At 38.1% G+C, this 23,099-nt stretch overlaps 1 protein-coding gene across 1 annotated transcript in view; it reads right to left on the reverse strand.

Annotated features, from left to right (window-relative positions):
* LOC108300952 (SLX4 interacting protein) overlaps positions 1-23,099 on the reverse strand; it is a 197,366-nt gene that overhangs the window by 28,057 nt on the left and 146,210 nt on the right. Inside the window, exon 5 of the mRNA XM_017523943.2 lies at positions 786-863. Within this exon, the coding sequence (XP_017379432.1) occupies positions 786-863 (78 nt within the window). The remainder of the gene's footprint in view (positions 1-785; positions 864-23,099) is intronic.

Consider the following 23,099-nt stretch of genomic DNA (forward strand, 5'->3'; position numbering starts at 1 on the left):
GGCTGAGGTGGGAGGATCATTTGAGCCTGGGAGGTTGAGGCTGCAGTAAGGCATGATTGCACCATTGCACTTTAGCCTGGGTGACAGAGTGAGACCCTGTCTCAAAAACAAAACAAACAACAGCAAAAAAGAGAGTAATATATTCGAGCAGAGTTTAGAGTTAAGAAAATGGAGATAATCATGATGATTCCACAGCAAGCCTCTATCCAGTTAATTTTTTAAAGTGTGTTTCATATCTTATATGCATACTGAAATCGTTCATGGAAGGTAACCTATATTTTCTTCCTAGTACTCAGATCAACCTGGAGAGTGATCATTAGCTTCTGACTTTACTGTTGCTGGCTGGACAAGTTTGAAATCATGTCTTTAGTGGACGTCTAGATTTGGGGAAGTGACAAGGAAAAGTGGTCTCATCACACACTTAGGGAAAGCTCTGAAAGCTGTGAGCTGAGAAAGTGCTTTCTTGTGTACACACCTGCTCCAGGGCCTTGGTGTGCATAGACAATGCTGAAGTGATTCATAGTTCAACCGTGTTGAGTCACTCAAAGAAAAGTGCTGAGATGCAGCAGGAAAGGGAAGCATGATGTGGCCCAGCTCACCGTTCTCAGAGAGGCAGTAAACACAGTACAAGCTGGGAGGAAAGGAATTACAAACTTTTGGACACACACAATGACATGAAGGCAATGAAGCAAATAGGACTTTCATTCCTTAATTTTCATCCTTTCTCTATCTAGGGCAAGCAGATTGTGTGAAATGTCTGACAACCCAAGAAATCAGCTTCTTACCAGCATTCTGTGAGCTCCTGATGCAGCGAAGGCGTATCCCTCTCTTGAGGAAATATGCTATGATTTGAAAGCCATAACCTGTAAAGTGAAAGGGAATGTCACTAAGTTACAAATTTGTTTGCCACTAAATCTCTGGGGCTCAGCCCAGTGCCTGCCATATAAGATGCACTCAATAATTATTTAGCAAATGAGCCTGGGTGTGGTGGCTCACACCTGTAATCCCAACACTTTGGGAGGCTAAGGTGGGTGGATCACTTGAGGTCAGGAGTTTGAGACCAGCCTGGCCAACATGCTGAAACCCTATCTCTGTTAAAAAAAAAAAGAAAGAAAAAAACTGTCCGGGTGCAGTGGCTCACGCCTGTAATCCCAGCACTTTGGGAGGCCGAGGCAGGTGGATCACAAGGTCAGGAGATTGAGACCGGCATGACCAATACGGTGAAACCCCGTCTCTACTAAAAATACAAAAATTTAGCCAGGTGTGGTGGTGCATGCCTGTAATCCCAGCTACCGGAGAGGCTGAGGCAGGAGAATCGCTTGAACCTGGGAGGTGGAGGTTGTGGTGAGCCAAGATCGTGCCATTGCACTCCAGCTTAGACAACAAGAGGGAAACTCCACCACCACCCCCCCAAAAAAAAGCTATCTGGGTGAGGTGGCAGGCACCTGTAATCGCAACTACTCTGGAGGCTGAGGCAGAAGAATCATTTGAACCTGGGAGGCGGAGGTTGTAGTGAACTAAGATCACAGCCAGTGTACTCCAGCCTGGGTGACAGAGTGAGATTCTGTCTCAAAAAGTAATAATAATGATAATTATTATTATTTTGCAAATGAAATAAAGGAATTAACAGAGGGCTTCTCTTGAGAGGCAAGGGTGAACATTATTACTATCTTGCCTCTTCCAGGAGGCCTGACTATAACACCTGGCATACTCCCTAGTCCCTGAAGTGGCTCAGTTACTTCATCTGTAAAATGAAATAAATGAGGAGGTGTAACGTGCCTGAAAATCAGGACTTTCGGATGGGATAGTTCAGTCAGAGCTTGTGAATAGATAATAGCCAACTTCTGATACTCACTGCTTATTAGCTCATAAAAAGAAGCAGTTCATATCTATTTGAACATGGGTGTATTTTGCCTGTAAATAAATTAATTCAAGTATGTCAAAATCTTTACATAGAATGAGATGAAAAGAGATATGACATGAGTAAAAAAATAATTTATCCAACTCACTAGAGTGGCCTAAGTGAAAAAGAGCATTAATTGTTGACAAGAACATAAGACAACTGGAATTCTCATACACTGCTGGCAGGAGTATAAATTGGTACAGCCACTTTGAAAAAAATGCTTGGGTATCTAAAGCTGAACTTGAGCATGAACATACAGTGTTCACAATAGCAATCTTCACAACAGTCTAAACCTGGAACCAATGCAAATATTCATCAACAGTAAATTTTCTTTAATGGGGATATAGTCACACATTGAAATACTATATTGCCTCTAAAAATGAATGAGCTACAGTTACAGGTAATAACACAAATACATTTCATAAACATAATGTTACATGAAAGAAGCTTGATCCAGAAGAGAAAATGCCATCTGTGAAAATGGAGATATTATCATTCATCTTATAGGGTGGCAACAAATTTTCAGATGATTCACAGAAGGTGCCAGCATAATTCCTTCCTCCCTCCCTTTCTCCTCTCTTCTGTCTTCCCTCCAGGTATAAAACCACTTTGTTAATGACTTTCTTGAAAAGATCAAGTAAAACTGTTCCTGGTTATCATAGTCAGCAGTCAAGTTATTTGGGAGAAGAAGCAGAAGTAAAAGGTCTCCCAGAGTGAGGTGAGGGTCCCCTGGTCAAACTGGAGCATCCAAGGGTTGCAAGAAGTAATCTCTAGAACCATTAGATTCTCCAAAGTCCATGATTATGATTGTTCTGAAATAGCTTATATAAATCATACAATTAAAGAAGTTTCCACTTTCATATTCAGTATCCTTCCGACACTCCTGTAGAAGGACCCAGGACATCAGTGACCGCAGACTTGATGCTGTCTAAGCAAGCAATGGCTCTAACAGAACAATTGCTTTAGTCATGCGGATTGTGTAATAACAGTGACATCTATGAAAGGATAATCTCCGGATTTACTGAGATAAAATATATTTTTTCCTAACACACTTGAAAACAGATCACATTTCAGTCATGTGGCTTTCTTCTGCTTAAAATGTCAAACAAAATATACACACCACTGACATTACTCTGAGTGTTTTTTTAAAGAAATGTCATTTCTTAGGTCACTGAGAGAATGGAAGTCATTTCTACATCTGTTTATTTGTCCTACTGCTGAGGAAAGAAGTGGAGTCCTTAACAATTTGGGACTCACAAACACATATAGCGAAAATTAAGTCTTTTTCAAGTAATAATTTATAATGTGAGTCACTGAGCAAAAAAAAAAATTTATATATATATATTAGTATCTAAGTTATTCTACCTTTGCTGATCTACAGTTCTAAGTGATTACGATTCAGAAGCCATGCTCAAAATTTGAAAAATCTTCTTCCTATACAAAATCTCCAGCAATAAAATATTATTCTCAGGAAGGGGCTAAATCTGAAGTTGACCATGAAAGCTACAGTTTTGAGTCCAGGAAGCCTGGTGTCTTAAGATACCACTTGAGTGATAACTAAATCCTATTTGGACTGCTGAATAATCAACTCTTAATATGACATCTTCCCCTATAGAAAAAGAAAGCAGTATAAAGCAGATTCCAAGTGATCTGCTACTGAAATTTGTAGGAGAAATCAGTTTATTGAAACCTTGCCTCCTATACCTGCCACCCCCAGGACAGAATTAGGTTAAAAGGAATCATTCCTAAATGGCATCATCTTGTTAGTGGTTTCAATGGAGAACCTGCCCAAATGGCACCTACAAGAGAAATAGCAAGTTTACATGTAGAAAAGATTTGCACCTGCTTAGTCCAAATTCCACTGGTCATATGAAACTTTATTGTTTAAAGAGAAACTTAAGGAGAGATTAAACACAAAAGGTACTGTGTCAGTTCTTATGGCAAACTGAATTTGATAGGTAAACAGAGAAAATTGATGCTTGAAACATACTAAACTGAAATGCTTAGGAAGGTGTATTTCATTTATTCATAGATAACAGGCAATGATAAAGACTGCATTCTTATCTTTGCTCTTTATGAAACTGACTTCAGAGAGTTCAGTAGGCCACTGAGATTTTGTACGTACCCAGGGCTAAAGCAAAGCTCCACTACTCTCTAAAGCTAAACAGCAATTTGGCAAATAATCCAAGTGGCGTTTTGCTTTTCCTACTTGGGGCACCAGCTCCCAGCTTGCTAACATTGGTGTTTTAAATGCAGAAAACCTGAGTCAGTAGAGCAAATGGAAATCATAAAGTGATAATCTTTTTATCTGAAAACTACTGGATGATGGTATTAAGATTATGAGGCACTTGCAAATCAGATTTCAGTATGCCTGTTTTCTTGCTGGCGATTGTGGTCCTCCTAAATCTGAGAAGACTGTCTTTAGACATAGGAAGAGACTTGGGTTAGAGGGAGGAAAAGCTTTGTAACAGAAACATCTTACCACCAGGCGTTTTCAGGTATGTGCATTTCCAGAAACAATTTATATTTTTCAATTGTTTAATGTAACACAATCATCTAGTATCAGCAAGATACTTCTCCACTGGCCTCCAAGCAGCCCAAAAAATCTCCAGTTCCTGTGCCACCATTTACACTCTGTATGTTGTAAAACGCTGTTGAACTTCTCCCTATCCTTCTATAAACAACCTCCAAAGCAGCAATGAAGCCCCAAATGAATACTTGTTACCACACTAACTTTGTTCAGGCTTACCTAACTTGTTCATCAAAAACTATTAAGTCTCTTTAAAAAAATGGGGAGGTGGTTGATCATACTTATGAGAGAAAGAAAGGACAAACCAGAGTCCTGCTACTATTTTATTTCATATTCTGTCTAAAATAAGCTGCCCCAAAATGGACCTACTAAAAATCTGCAGTCTTCATAAACAGAAAGGCAAAAATTATGACAAAAAAACTCAAATATGAGTTGAACAAATTCCATCCTGGCTTAGCAAGGCAGTAGATTAGTTTCAAGTAGTACCGTGCTCCAGTGAGTAATGGTTTTAAGGGAGTGGTCATTTATTTGGGTTGTTACAGTTCACAGTCCCAAGACACTGAGAGCAAATATTCAATGAGAGATTTTACTGTAAAACTATCCAGTCTCACTTGTTTTCCAGGGGATTCATAGCCAAGGCAAGTTGAGCTTCCCCACAGCTGCCAAGGGGAGTCTGTGGTCCGGTGTTTAACAGTGGGAAGCCCTCTCCCACAGCTATTACAAGCCACTCATGGAGGAGCCTGGGAAAATGCCTCTGTGTGGCCTGCTGAGCCATCAGGACCACCGGGGCAGGTGAACTCTACTTCATTGTGGACCCCACCCACCACCTGTGTGGCTCTCTTCCATCAAAGCCTTCTCCTAAACTACAAGGCAGGCTCAGGGAGAACTACAATGCCCTCAGTACTTCTCTCCCTGAGATGACTCCTTCATTATTATCATCACTCACGCAATCTGACACATTTCAAACATTCAGAAAAGTAGAAAAATAGTGTCATGAACATCCCAAAACCCACCATCTAGATTCAACAATAGTAAAGATTTTGCTGTATTCCATATACACATTTTCTAAACTCTTTCAAAGTAGGCATCATGAAACCTTACTCCTAAACATGTAAGCATAGCTCTTGAACAATATGGAAATTTTGCTTCATCACCATGACACTATTATTACAACTGAGTATGACGTGATAGATCAAATAACCAGTCTATATTCAAATTTTTCCATTGTCCCAAAATGTGTATCACTGATCTGATTTTCCCTTGAATCAGATCCAACCAAAGACATGGATTTTAAGAGATATATTTGCTTACATCTCCTTTAATCTAAAATAATCTCCTGTTACCTCTTAAAAAAAGAACTCTGAACTTTTAAAGAGATCAGGTTAGCTGTGTTACAGAACAACCCCTTCCTATATTTGAATTTTTGTTTTTTAGACAGAGTCTTGCTCTGTTGCCCAGGCTGGAGTGCTGTGGCACGATCACGACTCACTGCAGCCTCAACCTCACGGGCTGAGGTGATTCACTTTAACCTCCTGAGTAGCTGGGATCACAGGTGCATGCTACCACACCTGTCTAAGTTTTAAAATTATTTTTAGAGACAGGGTCCGCCTACATTGCCAAAGTTAGTCTCGAACTCCTGGGCTCAAGGGAAAGGGATCTTGCCACCTGGGCCTCCCAATTACAGGTGTGAGCCACTGCACCCAGCTAAGCTTGTGTGTGTGTGTGTGTGTGTGTGTGTGTGTGTGTGTGTGTCTAGGCAACCTAAGTTTCCTAAACACAAAATTTCAACCTGTATGTTCTTTTAAAATGCCAGCCATTTATTAATTTTGACTTCTTCTTTAACTGCTGTAGGAAATTGCAGGTTCAAACTTAAGGTATAATGACAATTCAAAGATGGGCATACAGATGACTTGAAAATTTGGTCCTAATGATAACTTCAAAGAAATCAAATTATGAATTTATAGACAGTTAAAATTTTGGTGAAGATAAACTTACTTAGGTAGGTTGGATAGTGGTCTAATATTTGCTTTAAGGGAACTTTGCCACAATCAGATTACTATGTGCTAACCCGGAAGCAGCTCTGCATTGCATGCCAGTTCAGACATGTGACTGTTTCCAGTCTGAAGTCATGAGTCAGTTCTCAAGCTTGGTAGTGATTTAATAAGAGGATAGGAAGAAAGAGGCTGATACCTACTGAGTATTGACAGCATCTTCAGTATTAGGCTAGACTAGGAACATATAACATATGTAAAAGTTGAAGAATATGTGTGTTCAAGCTATTTCATTAAGGAAAAACGAAGCTGTAATTCATTACATGCCAAACTGTGTCTATTCAGAAAGTTACACCTTGTCCTTATCAAAAGGCCAAGGGTAGAAGGGATAGGGAAATCATGAGTTTGATGTTGTCACTTTAAACATGAAGAGAGACTAAGTATGTGATGGGGCCTCTGAAAAAGCCTTGATGGGTCCTTTGGAAACATGTTATAGGTCCAAGTGTGACCTTCACTATTGCTGGTGATGGGTGGGGCTGCAGAAAGGGATTGTTCTGTGGGACTTGAAAATCAAGTTTAGGAATATATATACAGAATCCTAGTCTAAGACCACAACTGGGAAACAATTTGGGTGGGTAAGTGGAATATTTGATCCTAGGCTAAAAATTTCACTTATTACCCAAGACATTTAGAGGCTCCAAAAAGGTTCCCTTGAGATAACATCTCATGTCCCTAAATAAGGACAGTACTAGATTCTGAGTCACAATAAAGCTATGTCTATTTGATGCCAAAACAAATGGGACATGAAATGTTTCATAAAACTGTGAATAAAATAATTATTTATAAAATAATTCTTTGCAGTCAAATTTATTTAGAAAAAAACACACATTTTCTACCTGTCACCCTTTTGACTTTTTAGGTAATGCCACAGGATACATGTTCTACAAATTTCATTTTCTATGGGATCCATCAGAGACTGTTAACATTTAATAAGAAAGATTTTCAGAGTAGACAAAAAATAGAAAAAAACAAATTGAGAAATTACCACTTCAGATTTCTTCCCATGTTGCTTTCCCACTTATTTATTTAAAAAAATGTCCTTAACATTAAATATGAAGAGCATGTTTGGATAACATGCAAGCATAGATGAAATGATATTCAAAACTATGGTTCCCACAATCATAACTCTGCCAGGCCATGCATAATGATAAGAATAATATAATACTGTGTATTTATAAAATTCAAAGTTCTCTTTAAAATCCTTCACTCATCTTTAAATAACTACACATAAAAGAAACAGATTTTTAATAAGCCTTCTAAATGAGGTAGCTGTTGTTTGAACTATTAACTGTTCAAGCAGGCCCCTCTGCAATAGATTTCAGATTTCCTTTGTCTACGGAGGAACACCAGATGAAGCATATCCTCTGTGGCCTCCCTGTCTTGCAGGGGTCCACTGCAACTCTGAGATTCTATGATCACGTGCAATGAGAAAAAGAGTTTAAGAACCACTAGACTATTCTAACAGGATCACAGACCCGCAGGGCAAGAAACAACCTTCGGAAGTCCCCTAGTTCATTTCCTGTTAGCTAGGATCACATTAAAACCATCTCTTAAAAACACCACCAAAATGCCGAGTGAGAAGATGCCATACCAACAAATGTGCCACTTAATCTGTCCTTTTATTTGAATTGAGGTTGCAAACTTAATGTCTAAGGGGTAAGACAGGTAACAGGAAAAGGGCTGGGTTCTGACTGGAAAAAAGAGAGGGAGCTCAGGGCTTGTTTAAAGGGGACAGCAGTGATTTTTAATGCCAGCTATCAGCTGCTATTGGAAACTAGGGCACAAGGGTACCAGAAAAGCTTGAAATCCAAGTGTTTATGTGAAATCTCTTCAAATTTTAACTTTGCAGTAAATTCAAACTTTTAAAATATATTGTGAGGTCCAAATAATATGTCTCTGAGAGCCAATGTAGCTTTGTGTTGTCAGTTTGCAATCTCTAACCTAAATTCCTCACACTTCAGTTGAATTTCTTTTTTGTGTGTCTTCGGCAGAGCTAAAGGAAAGCTGGCCACTACCAAATGCTTGAAGACAGGTATTCAGTTTCAGTTTAGTCATTTATTCTAAGCTAAATAAACCCAGGTCCTTAACCTCACTAAACAGGGCATGTTTTCCTACGATGAAATCATCTTTCTGACTCTGAAGTCTGACATTAAAGATACTCAGTTAAGGGTTTGACTCAATATGGGGGAAAATGAAAAGATTATACAATTTTAGAAATCATTAACTGTATAAATGTGTGGTATCTGCATTAAAAAATTACAAGGCTTTGTTAATTAATTAAGAAAAGAACAAATACCATGTTCTCAACTGGAACAGCTAACCATCACAAAGATGTGAATTGTTTCCATATTTATTTAACAAATATGTATCGTGTGCCTATTAAGTACCAGACAATTCCAGTCAAAAATCACAATGAAAAAATTTTTTATGTGTGTAAGGGGAGGAGGCAGTTTGGAAGTTGCCAAAAATAATGCAAAATTTAATCTAGAAGAATAGACAAGAATAGTTTTAAAAATTCAACGTAAAAAATGTTTTTTCTAATTAAAAGTAACATAGGCTCAATGTGTTTTTAAAAATCTAGACAAAAAAAAAAGATGTAAAGAGAAATGAATCTTCAACACTCTGACCACCCAGAGACAGTCTGTCACTTTGACTTCTGGTATCTTCTAGGTCTTTTCTCAAAATATTTAATCAACTATACTCTTATTTCTTTCTACAAAAACAGAATCATATGATAAATGTTGTTTTATAATCTGATTTTAAAAACCTCAGTGCTATGAACATGGACTTCGTGCATGATACCAGTTAGAAATCCATTTTAACATTTTCCAAATGAATAATGAATTAAGTACTCAACAGAAGGTCCCCACTGATCCCTGGTTGCCAGTTTTGTCATGTACAGACCTCTCTTTCTGACTCACTTTATTCCACTGGCTTATCAGTCAGTTAACACCATGTTAATTACCTGAACTTTATTTATAATAAATCTTAATCTAATACGGCAATTTCCTCTCCTGACTTCCAATATGATTTTTTTCTTCATCAGGAGTACTTGAAGTTATTCTTGGCCTCTTACCCTTTTATTAGCTTGTCCAGTTGCATGAAAAGCCCTTTTGGGGTTGGATTAGAAAGACCTTGAATTTATATATCAATATGGAGAAAATGAACATCTTTATGATAATGAGACTCTCCATACATTTGACATGGTAAATCTCCTAATCATTTTTAAAAACTTATTTAATATCTTCCAATAAAGTTTTTTAGGGTTGCCATTGTAAATGCTATCTCCTAAAAACTACATTTTTAAACTATCTGCTGTTGTAATTGACTTCCATATGCTGTCAGCTGAAAAGGTTATTAAATCTTTTCCCCACCTTTACTGGGGTATAATTGACAGATAAAAGTTGTATACGTTTAAGGTGTATGACATGATGATTTGATATATGTATCCACTGTGAAATGATTACCACAATCAGGCTAATTAACACAGCTATCACCTCATATAGTTATGCCTCTTTTTCTTGCAATGAGAACATTCAAAGATCTCTCTTACCAAATTTCAAGTATACAATGATTATTAACTATAGTCACCACAGGGTACATGAGATTTCCCAGAACTTATTCACCTTATAGCTGAGAGTTTGCATCTGACCATCTCCTCTTCCTTCCCTCATCACCCCCTTCCCCTAACCAGGCCCCATCCCCACCGCTGCCTCTGGCAATTGTCATTCGCCTCTCTGCTTTTATGAATTAGGCTTTTTAAGATTCTACACACAAGTGAGATCACATAGTATCTGTCTTTCTATGTCTGTCTACTTTACGTAGCATAATGTACTCCAGGTTCATCAGTGTTGACACAAATGGTAGGATTTCCTTCTTTTTATTATGGCTGAAAAATGTACCACTTTATACATATAGCACATTTTTAAAGATGCTAATTTCATTTCCTTTGTATACATACCCAGAAGTGAGACTACTGCTGGATCATATGGAGTTCTGTTTTTACTTTCCTGAAGAATCTCCATACTGTTTTCCATAATGGCTGTACTAATTTACACTCCCATCAAAAGTATACAAGGGTTCCCTTTTCTCCACACCTTCATCAATACTTGTTACCTCTTTTTATAATAACCATTCTAACAGGAGTGAGATGATATCTCACTGTCGTCATAATTTGCATTTCCTGATGATTAATAACATGAATCTTTTCATATACCTGTTGACAGCTGTATGCCTTCTTTAGGAAAATATCTATTCAGGTCCTTCTCCCTTTTTTAACTGGGGTTTTGAATTTAGTCATTTTCTTAATTTAGTTGTTTTCTTTTCTTTTCTTTTTTTTTTTTTTTTTTTTTTGTTTTGTATAAGTTCTTTTTTTTTTTTTTTTTTTTTTTCTTTATCAGCTATATGGTTTGCAAATATTTATTCCATTCTACAGGCCCCTTTTTTGTTTTTTTAGAGAGAGTCTTGCTCTGCCGCCCAGGCTGAGGTGCTGTGGCATGATCTTGGCTCACTGCAACCTCTGCCTCCCGGGTTCAAGCGATTCTCCTGCCTCAGCCTCCTAAGAACCTGAGATTACAGGCGCCTGCCACCACACCTGGGTAATTTTTGTATATTTAGTAGAAAAGGGCTTTCACCATGTTGGCAAAGCTGGTTTTGAACTCCTGACCTCAGGTGATCCGCCCGCCTCGGCCTTCCAAAGAGCTGGGATTACAGGCATGAGGCACCACGCCAGGCCTAGGTTATCTTTTCATTTTGTTGATTGTTTCCTTTGCTGCACAGAAGTTTTTAGTTTGACATCCTTTTGTTACCTGTCTTTTGGAGTCATATCTAAAAATATCATTGTCAGGACCAATGTCAAAAAGTTATTTCCCAATGCCTTCTACTAGAAGTTTCATGGTTTCAGGTCTCACATTTAAGACTTTAATACATTTTAATTTTTGTGTAAGGTATAAGATAAAGATCCAGGTTCATTCTTTGGCATACGGATATACAGTTTACCCAGAACCATTTACTGAAAGACTATTCTTTCCCCATTTTGCATTTTTGGTGCTCTTGTCAAAGAATAGTTGATCATATATGCATGAGTTTATTTCTGGGCTCTCTATTTTGTTGTTGGTCTAGGTGTCCATTTTCACGCCAGTGCTATTCTGTTTTGATTGCTACAGCTTTGTTTTAACTTTAATAATTTTTATGTAAACTTATTTTAGACTTTTCTACATATAAAATCATATCGTGTACCAAAAAAGACTTTTCTTAATCTCCAATTTTTTCACCTGTATTTTTTTTTTCCTGTTTTTTCTTTGGGCTGGAACTCCTCCAGATGAATATTGCTGCTAGTAGGCATCCTTTGGTTCTCCTCATTATAAAGTTAACACTGTTAATGTTTCACTTACTACTGAGAACATTTGCTGTAGACTTTTTGTAGACATAATCCTTATTTTCTAAAAATTCTTATTAGAGCTGGGCACAGTGGTTCATGCCTGTAATCCCAGCACTTTGGGAGGCCAAGGTAGGCAAATCATGAGGTCAGGAGTTTGAGACCAGCCTGACCAACATTGTAAAACCCAGTCTCCACTAAAAAAAAATACAAAAATCAGCTGAGCGTGGTGGTGTGCACCTATAATTCCAGCTACTCAGGAGGCTGAGGTAGGAAAATCTCTTGAACCCAGCAGGCGGTGGTTGCGGTGAGCCGAGATCGCGCCATTGCACTCCAGCCTGGGTAACAAGAGCGAAACTCCGTCTCAAAAAAAAAAAAAAAAAAAAAAAAGGAATTTCTATTATAAATAGTGGTTGCTTTTTTTGTACCTTGTATAATTGTCATATGCATTGTCCTTCTTTAATTTATTAATGTTGTAAATATTACTAATTGACTTTTCAATACTGAGCCAACTTCGTACAATATCATGATTTTGTTTTCTACATTGCCCAATTTGGCTTGCTAATATTTAGTTTAGGATTTCTGCATTTCTGCTTTTATGTTTGAATGAGACTGAGACTGACCTGTAATTTTCTTCTCTTTTATGGTCTTGTTTTTTCTTTTCTTTTCTTTCCTGGTCCTGGTTTTTAGTGTCCATTTAACTAACCTCATAAACAAGTTGGAGATGTTAATATTTATTCAAGTACATAAAATTGAAGTTATCTAGTTCTTAAATTTTGGGGAGAACTAACCTGGTAAAATATTTAGACCTGGTGCTTTCTTTTTTAAGCAGTGGTTTAAATTATTTAAAAGAGTATATTCAGGTTTTATATTTATTTTTAGCTCAGATTAACAATTTGTATTTTTCTATGAATTTTTCCATTTCACCTAAGTTTTCAAATTTATTAGCATGAAGTTGTTCTTAATAGTCTTTTATTATTATTTTAATTTCTACTGAATCTAATTATGCCTTTTTTTCATTACTAATACTTCTATTCCTAATATTTCTCTTCATCTTTTTTTCCCCCTTTGTCATAAATTATGGCATACCTATCATTAACAAGCTGTTAAGCTAAAATAAGCAAGAAACCATTAGTCTGGGGTTGTTTCGGTATCAGGAACCCTAACATAAATAAACAAACCAAAACTTAATTTAGAGGTATACCTTGTGACTGATTTTTTTTTTTTTTTTGAGATGGAGTCTCACTCTTTTGCCAGGTTGGAGTGCTGTGGCACGATCTCAACAATCTCACTGCAACCTCCGCCTACCAGGTTAAGGAATTCTCTTGTCTCAGCCTCCCGAGCTGGGATTACAGGTGCGTGCCAACAGGCCCACCTATTTTTTATATTTTTAATAGAGACAGGGTTTCACCATGTTGGCCAGAATGGTCTTGATCGCTTGACCTCATGATCCACCCACCCTCGGCCTCCCAAAGTGCTGGAATTACAGAAGCCATTGCGCCCAGCTATGACTGATTAATTTTGAATGGAGCTTCAGCCAATCACAGATAACCAACAAGCAAATTCGTTATATTAACTAGGAACTTCCTATTGAACCATATCCAAATAAGGCAAATGCCTAGCTACAGCCAATCAAGTAATTTTTTTACCTTGCCTCCACTTTCAGCCTATGAAAGCCCACTGCCCATACTGCTGAAACAGAGCTCTCAGAATCTCTTCCTGTTTCGAGTGTTGCCTGATTCATGAATTGCTATTTGCTCAAATAAACTGCTATATTTATTTTGTCTAAAGCTTTTCTTTTAACAAAGTCAAGTGGAAGAAGGCAAGGATCATCAGTTGCCATAGCACTAATAAGAGACATATTCAAGGGACACTTTAGAGATAAAAATCAGAGACTGGCTTGTCAATGAAATGTGTTCAGAGAAGAGAAATGACAATGACAATTTTTTAAAACTTTTTTGACTAGATGAGTGGTAGCTTCCTAGGGAATAGAGAGGGTAAGCAGATTTGGTAAGAAAATAAACCAAGCTTTAGAGATGAGAATCAATGAGATTTCTGGGTGGAGCTGTCTGCAAAGCCAATAGAAATAAGGTGTGCGGTGGCCGGGTGCAGTGGCTCATGCCTGTAATCTCAGCATTTTGGGAGGACAGGAGGGGTGGATCACCTGAAGTTAGGAATTTGAGACCAGCCTGACCAATATGGTAGAACTCTGTCTCTATTAAAAATACAAAAATTAGCTGGGTGCGGTGGCACGCAACTGTAGTCCCAGCTACTCAGGAGGGAGGCTGCAGTAGGAGAATTGCTTGAACCTGGGAGGAGGAGGTTGCAGTGAGCTGAGATTGTGCTACTGCACTCCAGACTGGGCAACAGAGCAAGACTAAGAAAGAAAAGAGGGGGAGAGGGGAGGGGGGGAGGGGAGGGGAGGGGAGAGGAGGGGCGGGGAGAAGTGGAGTTCGGTGGAAAGGTCATGGCTGCAGATCTACTGAAGCAACTCTAGCCAAAAGGAAGAAAAGTCTGTGGCAGGGCATGTCAAGTAAGAGATCAAAGGGCAAGGGCAGAACCATTGCTCAAGAGTCAGCAGAGAAAGAGGAGCCCACATGGAGTAGTTAGACCAGAAGGACAGCTACCACAGTGAAGTCTTGGAAAAGATAGTTGAAAGATCAAATGTCAGGGAGCATTAGTGACAGCACATATAGAACAAAATACTCAGCTGGCAATTGAGAGGTGATTGGTAGCATTTCGGAGGTAGCTGCAGGGTGGAGAAATAAATGAGAATATGAAAGAGGACACAAAACCGCAAACATCTGTTTCAGGAACTTTGCAAAGATTAGATGCAGAAAACAACACAGGAGCTTCAAGGGAAAACATTAAACTAAAGAAAGATCATTGTGTATTTCTTCTTCCATGTCACATTCCTGTTTTTGTTTCCCAAGTTCCATGCTTGCTTGCTTACTTTCTGCTTTCTCTTTTTATGTAGTCTGTTTTCTATTCTACATTTTCTTTTCAGCATGTCTGTAACAAACATTCCTCTTAATTTTGCCATAGTCATTTGGAATTTCTATCCCATTTTACAAGCTGCTAGGTCTTTTACTCATTTTTGATGCATTCACTCAAGTCACGGATGAAAACACTAAATATTCCTAAGACTTATTATCTCTTCTACTTCTTCCAGTTATTAGATAAGCCACTATTAAGCTCAAATAAGCATCTATCTACTAGTCTAGGGTCTTTCCAATTCCCAATCATGAGTCCACCGCCCATATCTAAATCACTTGGGGAATATGAATATCCATGGCTAAAGTGTTTTCCAACCATACAGATTCCTGGATCCCTAGGCCCAAAGAACCTGGGGTAAGAGTCAGAGAATGACATTCTTTTTAAAGAGCTCCAGGGAATTCTGATGCACAGGCAGGTCTGGAAGTTACTGCTCTAAATCTTATTTTGTTGGTATACTGGTATGTTATAATGAAATTAGTAGTGAGAGTCTTATTAATGTTATTGCCTTGCAGAGTTCTTCGAAGACAAAAACAAAATGTAAGTTCTGTCAGTGAATATAAATTATCTTAGTTTTTAAAACACAAACAAACAGGCCTTTAGCTGGAATCTATAGCAATGGTGAAGAGGCATGGGGAGAGAGCTAATTTCTAAAGTACTCAAGGCCTAAACTACTAAGGCAATTTACGAGAAGCCAATGCATGTTAGCTCAATTATTGTCACTCCTCAGGAAAATTTAAATCAACAGATCTCATTCCTTCTTTGTTTTCTTTTCTCTCTTTTTGTTTTAACTACCTGCTGATTTGAGTTTTCATAGGGAAAAAAACCCCACCATGTATGTGCTTTTTATTTTTATTTTCTATTAAATAAGTCCTTAAGAGTTCATGTAAGATGTATATTGGGCTGATACACAAGCCTTATGATGATAGGCACGCAATAACTCACAATCTTAATTAAAGTGTTGAATCAGATCTCACATAGACTCAGATTAAAGAAGGAACTATGTATGCTAACACTCAGGTTTTATTCTGAAACATTACCTTGATATTTTTATCTTAATTGCCTAAATTAGGCAAAGTTTCAGAAAACTATGTAAAGAAGTCTTTTAAATTTTGTTTTGCTTAAACGGCATTTACTAGTAATATAAATACCTAATGAACAAATCTAAAATACTGATTAATTTTTAAAATCATTTACAAAGCTCCATTTTCATTGTATATACATTGTTAGCATGAAATTAGAAGGGATACAACCAGAACTAATATGCTGCCAAGATGACATGCAACAGAAAACACACCACTCCTACTACAAAGTATTCTCCAACAAGGGACCCCAACCTCCTGAGGCCTGTGGCTCTAACCACCAATCTACAGAAAATACAAGAGGCTGAAAGAGCAGGTTAATGCCACCATCCAGAGGCAGCCAGCCAAATCCAAATGTGGGAAATTTCAGAGGACGTTTGACTTGCTTTCTTCAATAAATAGATAGAAAAAAAAAAAAGGGGGGGGACGGGGATTCCTATAGGTTAAAGGAGATGATGTTCTTCTATGATAAAGAGAATCAACCAAGTGCAACGAATGTGTAGACCAACCTTGTTCGGACCCTGAACTGAACAATTCAACTATAAAAGAACTGAGGAGACATTCAGATAAATCTGAAGATGGACTAGATATTTGATGACATTGATTTTTTGTTTTAACAGCGCTTTTGACATCTGGAAATTTACTTTAAGATAGTCAGGGGAGGAGGGAATAGATAAGCATATAAATAACATTGGCTATATGCTGTTTAAAACTGAGACGCTGGCAACAGATAAGTGGGGGTTCATTATATGATTCTATATTTGTATGTATTTGAAATTCCTGATGTTTTAAAAAACGAAAGTAAATATTCTTTTAAAGAAGATTTATTTGTAAAAAAGAAACACCATAATGAAAAATTTCAAGGACTTTAAAGATGATACATTTTTTCTTCTAAATATTTATATTAATATAGACCCTCTTCTAAAGTCTCAGAACACAAATCATGATTAAAGCTTGCTTTTATAGGTAATTTCCTAACCCTGAAAATAACACTTTATAAGAAATGCAAAAGTATCTTTTATTATGTTGTCAACTATAACTATAATCTTTAGAATAATTTTTCTAAGTAGGTAACAATTTAAAGGAAATCTAAACAAAAGTGATCTAATAGGTGATTGTAAAGCTCTTATCTTCCTTTAAAATACCATTGTAAAATAAGAATAATTTCACCTTGAGATTTTTAAACTAGTGGCCCAAGTTGAAAATACAGATTTATAGATATATAGTTATACAGATATGCACATTTTGCACACTCAAGCCACATTACCAATCTGTTAAGCATGGAATAGAAAGTGCACCATTCTATGAAAATATCACCTTGTAGTAAAAACGGTTCATCTCTAAAAGCTGAATTGGGGAAATCTGAAAGACTGAGATAAAGGAAACCTTCCTGCTGAAAACATAGAATGTAGGTTTAAAAAAATGGTTTAAATATATAGCCCAAACAAAATGGAAGTATCAAGGAAACACCAGGAACAGAGGGAATTTAAAATCACAGTAGGAAACCAGTGGGCTGACACTCTAATGGCCTATGGAGAAGTGTCAGATCAGGTGTCTGGGAAGGTCTAAAGGTGCAACCTGCCTGTATCCTGCCACCTCTCCAAGATCCTTGTCCCCCCATTCACTGTCAGGAGTACATACAGCTCTGGCATTCCATGAAAACCTCACTTGCCTTTTATTTATATATTTTTCCTTTTGTTGTACATTGAGAATTTACCATTCCCTGGGGCCTCACAAAAGCCCATAACATTTTATTATGTCACATTTCCCAGCTTCCTGGAGATCCACCCAATAGAACCACTTTTCGTTACTGTCCTACTGTTACCACCTTCCAAATGCAAATATTTTCAAGGCATTACTCAGCTCTCAGTCACCCCACTTAAGCTGAAGATGTTTCTAGTCACAGAGGCTTTGATGGTTGCAGGGTGTGATCATGGCTCATTGCAGCCTCAAACTTCTGGGCACAAGTGATCCTCCCACCTCAGCCTCCCGAGTAGCTAGGATACCAGGGGCACATCACCACACCCAGCTAATTACTTATTTTTGTAGAGAAGGTATCACTGCATTGGCCAGGCCGGTCTTGAACTTCTGCTCTTAAGTGATCCTCCTGCCTTGGCCTCACAAAGTGTTAGGATTACAGGTGTGAGCCACTGTACCTGGCCTCTCCCTTTGCTTTTACTAGAAAGTCTGCATGGTGTGAGACATTTCCACTTGGCATTTGCAAATACTTGACACTTCACAGTGCTTTGGTGTCTCTGAAAGAGGATCCCGGAGAAAGCTCTGAGTTGCAAAGCAATATCCACACAAACAAGGGTGGCAATACACTGCATCTTGTTCAAACTCAGGCACATTCTGTCCCTCTTTGCTTCCTGGACTTCTGCAATTCACTGGTTTGCTAAGTCTGTCTTCATCTTTTCTCAGTCGCAGATGTCTCTCACCAATTCTCACCTCTAAGGTTCTGCATGAAGCCAAATATCACTACTTTTCAGGGTTTTCCCAAAACCAGCCCTGCCCACACCTCCTGCCAACAGCTTCCCATCCTTCCATCTTGCCCCATGGTCTCCCCAGGCTGCTGCTGCTCTCTACCACCAGCACCTACTTCTGGACACACTTCTACTCTGCTTATTTGCATCATTCAACACCCCCCCCAACCCCCAATTCATTGCGGCAAGTTTCACTGTTTCTCAGCTCTGTCCTCAAAACAACTTTTCCAGAAAAACACTTTTTTGGGGCTCAGAAAAAGAGTCCTTAGAAATGGCACTAAGGCCAATGTTGTTAAATAAGTTTGGGCTGCACACCTTTGTATGGAATTATATGTCAATCATTTCTATTAAATAACACATTCACATTGAGCTGTTACTGAGTTAGCAGTTTGGCAGCAAACTGAAGTATGTTTGCTATATATATGTATGTCTATATATGTGAGGCATTTTGCTTAGAAGGGATTTTACTCTTTCTTGAAAATAATTTCAGTAGAGGAGTTCTAGGAGCCAGTATGAACAGGAAATGGTTATGCTTTTTTCATTCGGTCAAAAACCAGATGCCCCTCAAATCATAATAAATCAGAACCATCCAACTCATGCCACTTGCACACCTATCACATACAAGTACTATTGAGACCCCAGGAATGCCAAGAAAAATGCTCTGCTCCTGAGGGACTCAACTGAGGTCAGAGGGAGAGACAGAGGAGTTAAAGGTAGGATGATTACATTGTAAATGCTGCTACAACAAACCTATGCATAGGCAACTGCAATGTAAAAAAAAAAAAAAAAAAAGGTAAATCTAACTAAACAAAGGGGAGAAACAAACCAAATTGGGAGGAGGGAGAGATCCCCAAGGATGGGAAACATCTAAGGAGAGGACTGAAGCATCAGGAGCACGCTGCTGAGACTGAGGAGCGGAGGGTACTGCGTTCATATCTGTGCAAAAACACAGGAACACTGGTAGGGTGGACTGAGGCCTAGAGTTCAGAATGCACAGAATAGTAGAGAGAGATGGGGGACAAGCCTGGAAGGGTGAGCAAAGGAGGTTAGATTTTAACCTGGCCTCAACTTTAGAACCCGAGGGAAAGGATTCTGAATGAGAATTAAAGACACATGAGCCCTCAGTCCTACCTTGCAAATACTGGTAACAACTCACTGTAGTTTTTCTGCCTATGAAGACCTTGACTATGATGAGGATCACATTTCTCTTCACTGATTTGGTTAAAATGGAACAATGAAGGCCAAAAAATTTGTGAAAGATTTCATTTAATCTAAATCTCCGGAAAAGACCACTGGCAAAATCAATGATACTTTATTAATTCATTAAAATTCAGATATATATATAACAATTTAAAATTATGTTTGCACTGGCTAGGTTAAAACAGATTCTTGATCCTAACTAGTAAATGTCAGCTTTGAACCTGAGAAAATAGTTCCATTAAAAGAATAGAAGACAACTTCAAATTTACTACAACGCTACAGTGATCAAGACAGTGCAGTATTGGCAAAAGGAAACACATGTAGTAACAGAATTGAGGCCAGGCGCAGTGGCTCACATCTGTAATCCCAGCACTTTGAGAGGTCAAGGTGGGCAGGTCACTTGAGGTGAGGAATTCGAGACCAGTCTGGCCAACATGGTGAAACCCCATCTCTACTAAAAATACAAAAATTAGCTAGGCATGGTGGTGGATGCCTGTAATCCCAGCTACTCAGGAGGCTGAGGTGGGAGAATCACTTGAACCTGGGATGTGGAGGTTGCAGTGAGCCAAGATCACATCACTGCACTCTAGCCTGGGTGACAGAGCGAGACTCTGTCTCAAAAAAAGAAAAAGAAACAAAATTGAGATTCCAGAAATAAACACTCACATTTACTGTCAACTGATTTTCAATAAAGGTGCCAAGAAAATTAAATGAGGATATAATAAGTCTTTTCAACAAATGGTACTGGGACAACTGGATAGCCACATGTAAAAGAATGAAGTTGGACCCCTAATTCATACCATATATGGAATTAACTCAAAAATGGATCAAAGACCTGAGAAAAAGGTCAGATTACCCATAAAAGGAAGCCCATCAGATTCACAGCAGATCTCTCAGCAGAAACCCTACAAGCCAGAAGAGAGTGGGGGCCAATATTCAAGATCCTCAAAGAAAAGAACTTTCAACTTAGAATTTCATATCCAGCCAAACTAAGCTTCATAAGTGAAAAAGAAATAAAATCCTTTACGAATAAGAAATTGCTGAGAGATTTTGTCAGCACCAGGCCTGCCTTACAAGAGCTCCTGAAAGAAGCACTAAACATAAAAAGGAACAACCAGTACCAGCCACTCAGAAATTGTGTCAACTAATGGGCAAAACAACCAGCTAGCATCAAAATGACAGAATCAAATTCACACATAACAATATTAACCTTAAATGTAAATGTGTTATATGCCACAATCAAAAGACACAGACTGGCAAATTGGATAAAAAGTCAAAACCCATCAGTGTGCTGTATCCAGGAAACCCATCTCACATGAAAGGACACACATAGGCTCAAAATAAAAGGATGGAGGAAAATTTATCAAGCAAATGGAGAGCAAAAAAAAGCAGGAGTTGCAATCCTAGTCTCTGATAAAATAGACTTTAACAAAGATCAAAAGAGACAAAGAAGGGCATTACATAATAGTAAAAGGATCAATGCAACAAGAAGAGCTAACTATCCTAAATATATACGCACCCAATACAGGAGCACCCAGATACATAAAGCAAGTTCTTAATGGCCTACAAAAAGACTTAGACTCCCACACAATAATAGTGGGAGACTTTAACACTCCACTGTCAATATTAGACAGATCAACAAGACAGAAAATTAACAAGGATATCCAGGACTTGAACTCAGATCTCGACCAAGCAAACCTAACAGACATCTACAGAACTCTCCACCCCAAATCCATAGAACATACATTCTTCTCAGCACCACATCACACCTACTCTAAAATTGACCACATAATTGGAAGTAAATCACTCCTCAGCAAATGCAAAAGAAAGGAAATCATAATAAACAGTCTCTCAGACCACAGTGCAATCAACTTAGAACTCAGAATTCAGAAACGAACTCAGAACCGCACAACTTCATGGAAACTGAACAACTTGAATGTTCTTGAATGTTGACTGGATAAACAATGAAATGAAGGCAGAAATAAAGATCTTCTTCAAAACCAATGAGAACGAAGAAACAACAAACCAGAATCTCTGGGACACATTTAAAGCAGTGTCTAGAGGAAAACATATAGCAATAAATGCCCACATGAGAAACAAGAAAAGACCTAAAATTGACAGGCTATCCACAAAATTGAAAGAGCTAGAGGAGCAAGATCACAAAAACTCAAAAGCTAGCAGAAGACAAGAAATAACTAAAATCAGAGCAGAACTGAAGGAGACAGAGACACAAAAAACCCTTCAAAAAAATTGATAAATCCAGGACCTGGTTGTTTGAAAAAAAAATCACCAAAATAGACTGCAGTTCAGATTAATAAAAAAGAAAAGAGAGAAGAATCAAATAGATGCAATAAAAAATGATAAAGGGGATATCACCACTTATTTCACAGAAATAAAACTACCATCAGAGACTATTACAAACAACTCTATGCACATAATGCAGTAAATCTGGAAGAAATGGATAAATTCCTGGACACTTGCCAAAGCCTAAACCAGGAAGAAGTCGAAACCCTGAATAGACCAATAACAAGGGCTGAAGTTGAGGCAGCAATTAAGAGCATACCAACCAAAAAAAGCCCAGGTCCAAATGGATTCACAGCGAATTCTATCAGACATACAAAGAGTAGCTGGTACCACTCCTTCTGAAACTATTCCAAACAATCCAAAAAGAGGGAGTCCTTCCCAAATCATTTTATGAGACCAGCATTATCCTGATACCAAAACCCAGCAGAGACTCAACAGAAAGAGAAAATTTCAAGCCAGTATCCACTATGAACATAGATGCAAAAATCTTCAGTAAAATACTTGCAACCCCACTGTAACAGCACATCAAAAAGCTTATCCATCACGATCAAGTAGGCTTCATCCCGGGGATGCAAAGCTGGTTCAACTTATGTTAAGCCTATAAATGTAATCCACCACATAAACAGAACCAAAGACAAAAAAATCACATGATCATCTCAATTGATGCAGGGAAGGCCTTCGACAAAATTCAATAGCCCTTTATGCTAAAAACTCTCAATAAACTATGTATCAACGGAACATATCTCAAAATAATAAAAGCTATTTATGACAAACCCACAGCCAATATACTGAATGGGCAAAAAGTGGAAGCATTCCCTTTGAAATCTGGCACTGGACAAGGATGCCCTCTCTCACCACGCCTATTCAATACAGTATTGGAAGTTCTAGTCAGAGCAGTCAGGCAAGAAAAGGAAATAAAGGGTATTCAGTTAGGAAAGGAGGAAGTCAAATTGTCTCTATTTGCAGATGACATGATTGTATATTTAGAAGACCCCATTGTCTCAGCCCAAAATCTCCTTATACTGATAAGCAACTTCAGCAAAGTATCAAGATACAAAATCAATGTGCAGAAATCACAAGCATTCCTATACAACAATAACAGACTTACAGGGAGCCAAATCAAGAATGAAATGCAATTCACAATTGCTACAAAGAGAATCAAATACCTAGGAATA

This window comes from Cebus imitator, unplaced genomic scaffold (genome assembly GCF_001604975.1).
Source record: "Cebus imitator isolate Cc_AM_T3 unplaced genomic scaffold, Cebus_imitator-1.0 Scaffold31, whole genome shotgun sequence".
Classification (NCBI taxonomy): domain Eukaryota; kingdom Metazoa; phylum Chordata; class Mammalia; order Primates; family Cebidae; genus Cebus; species Cebus imitator.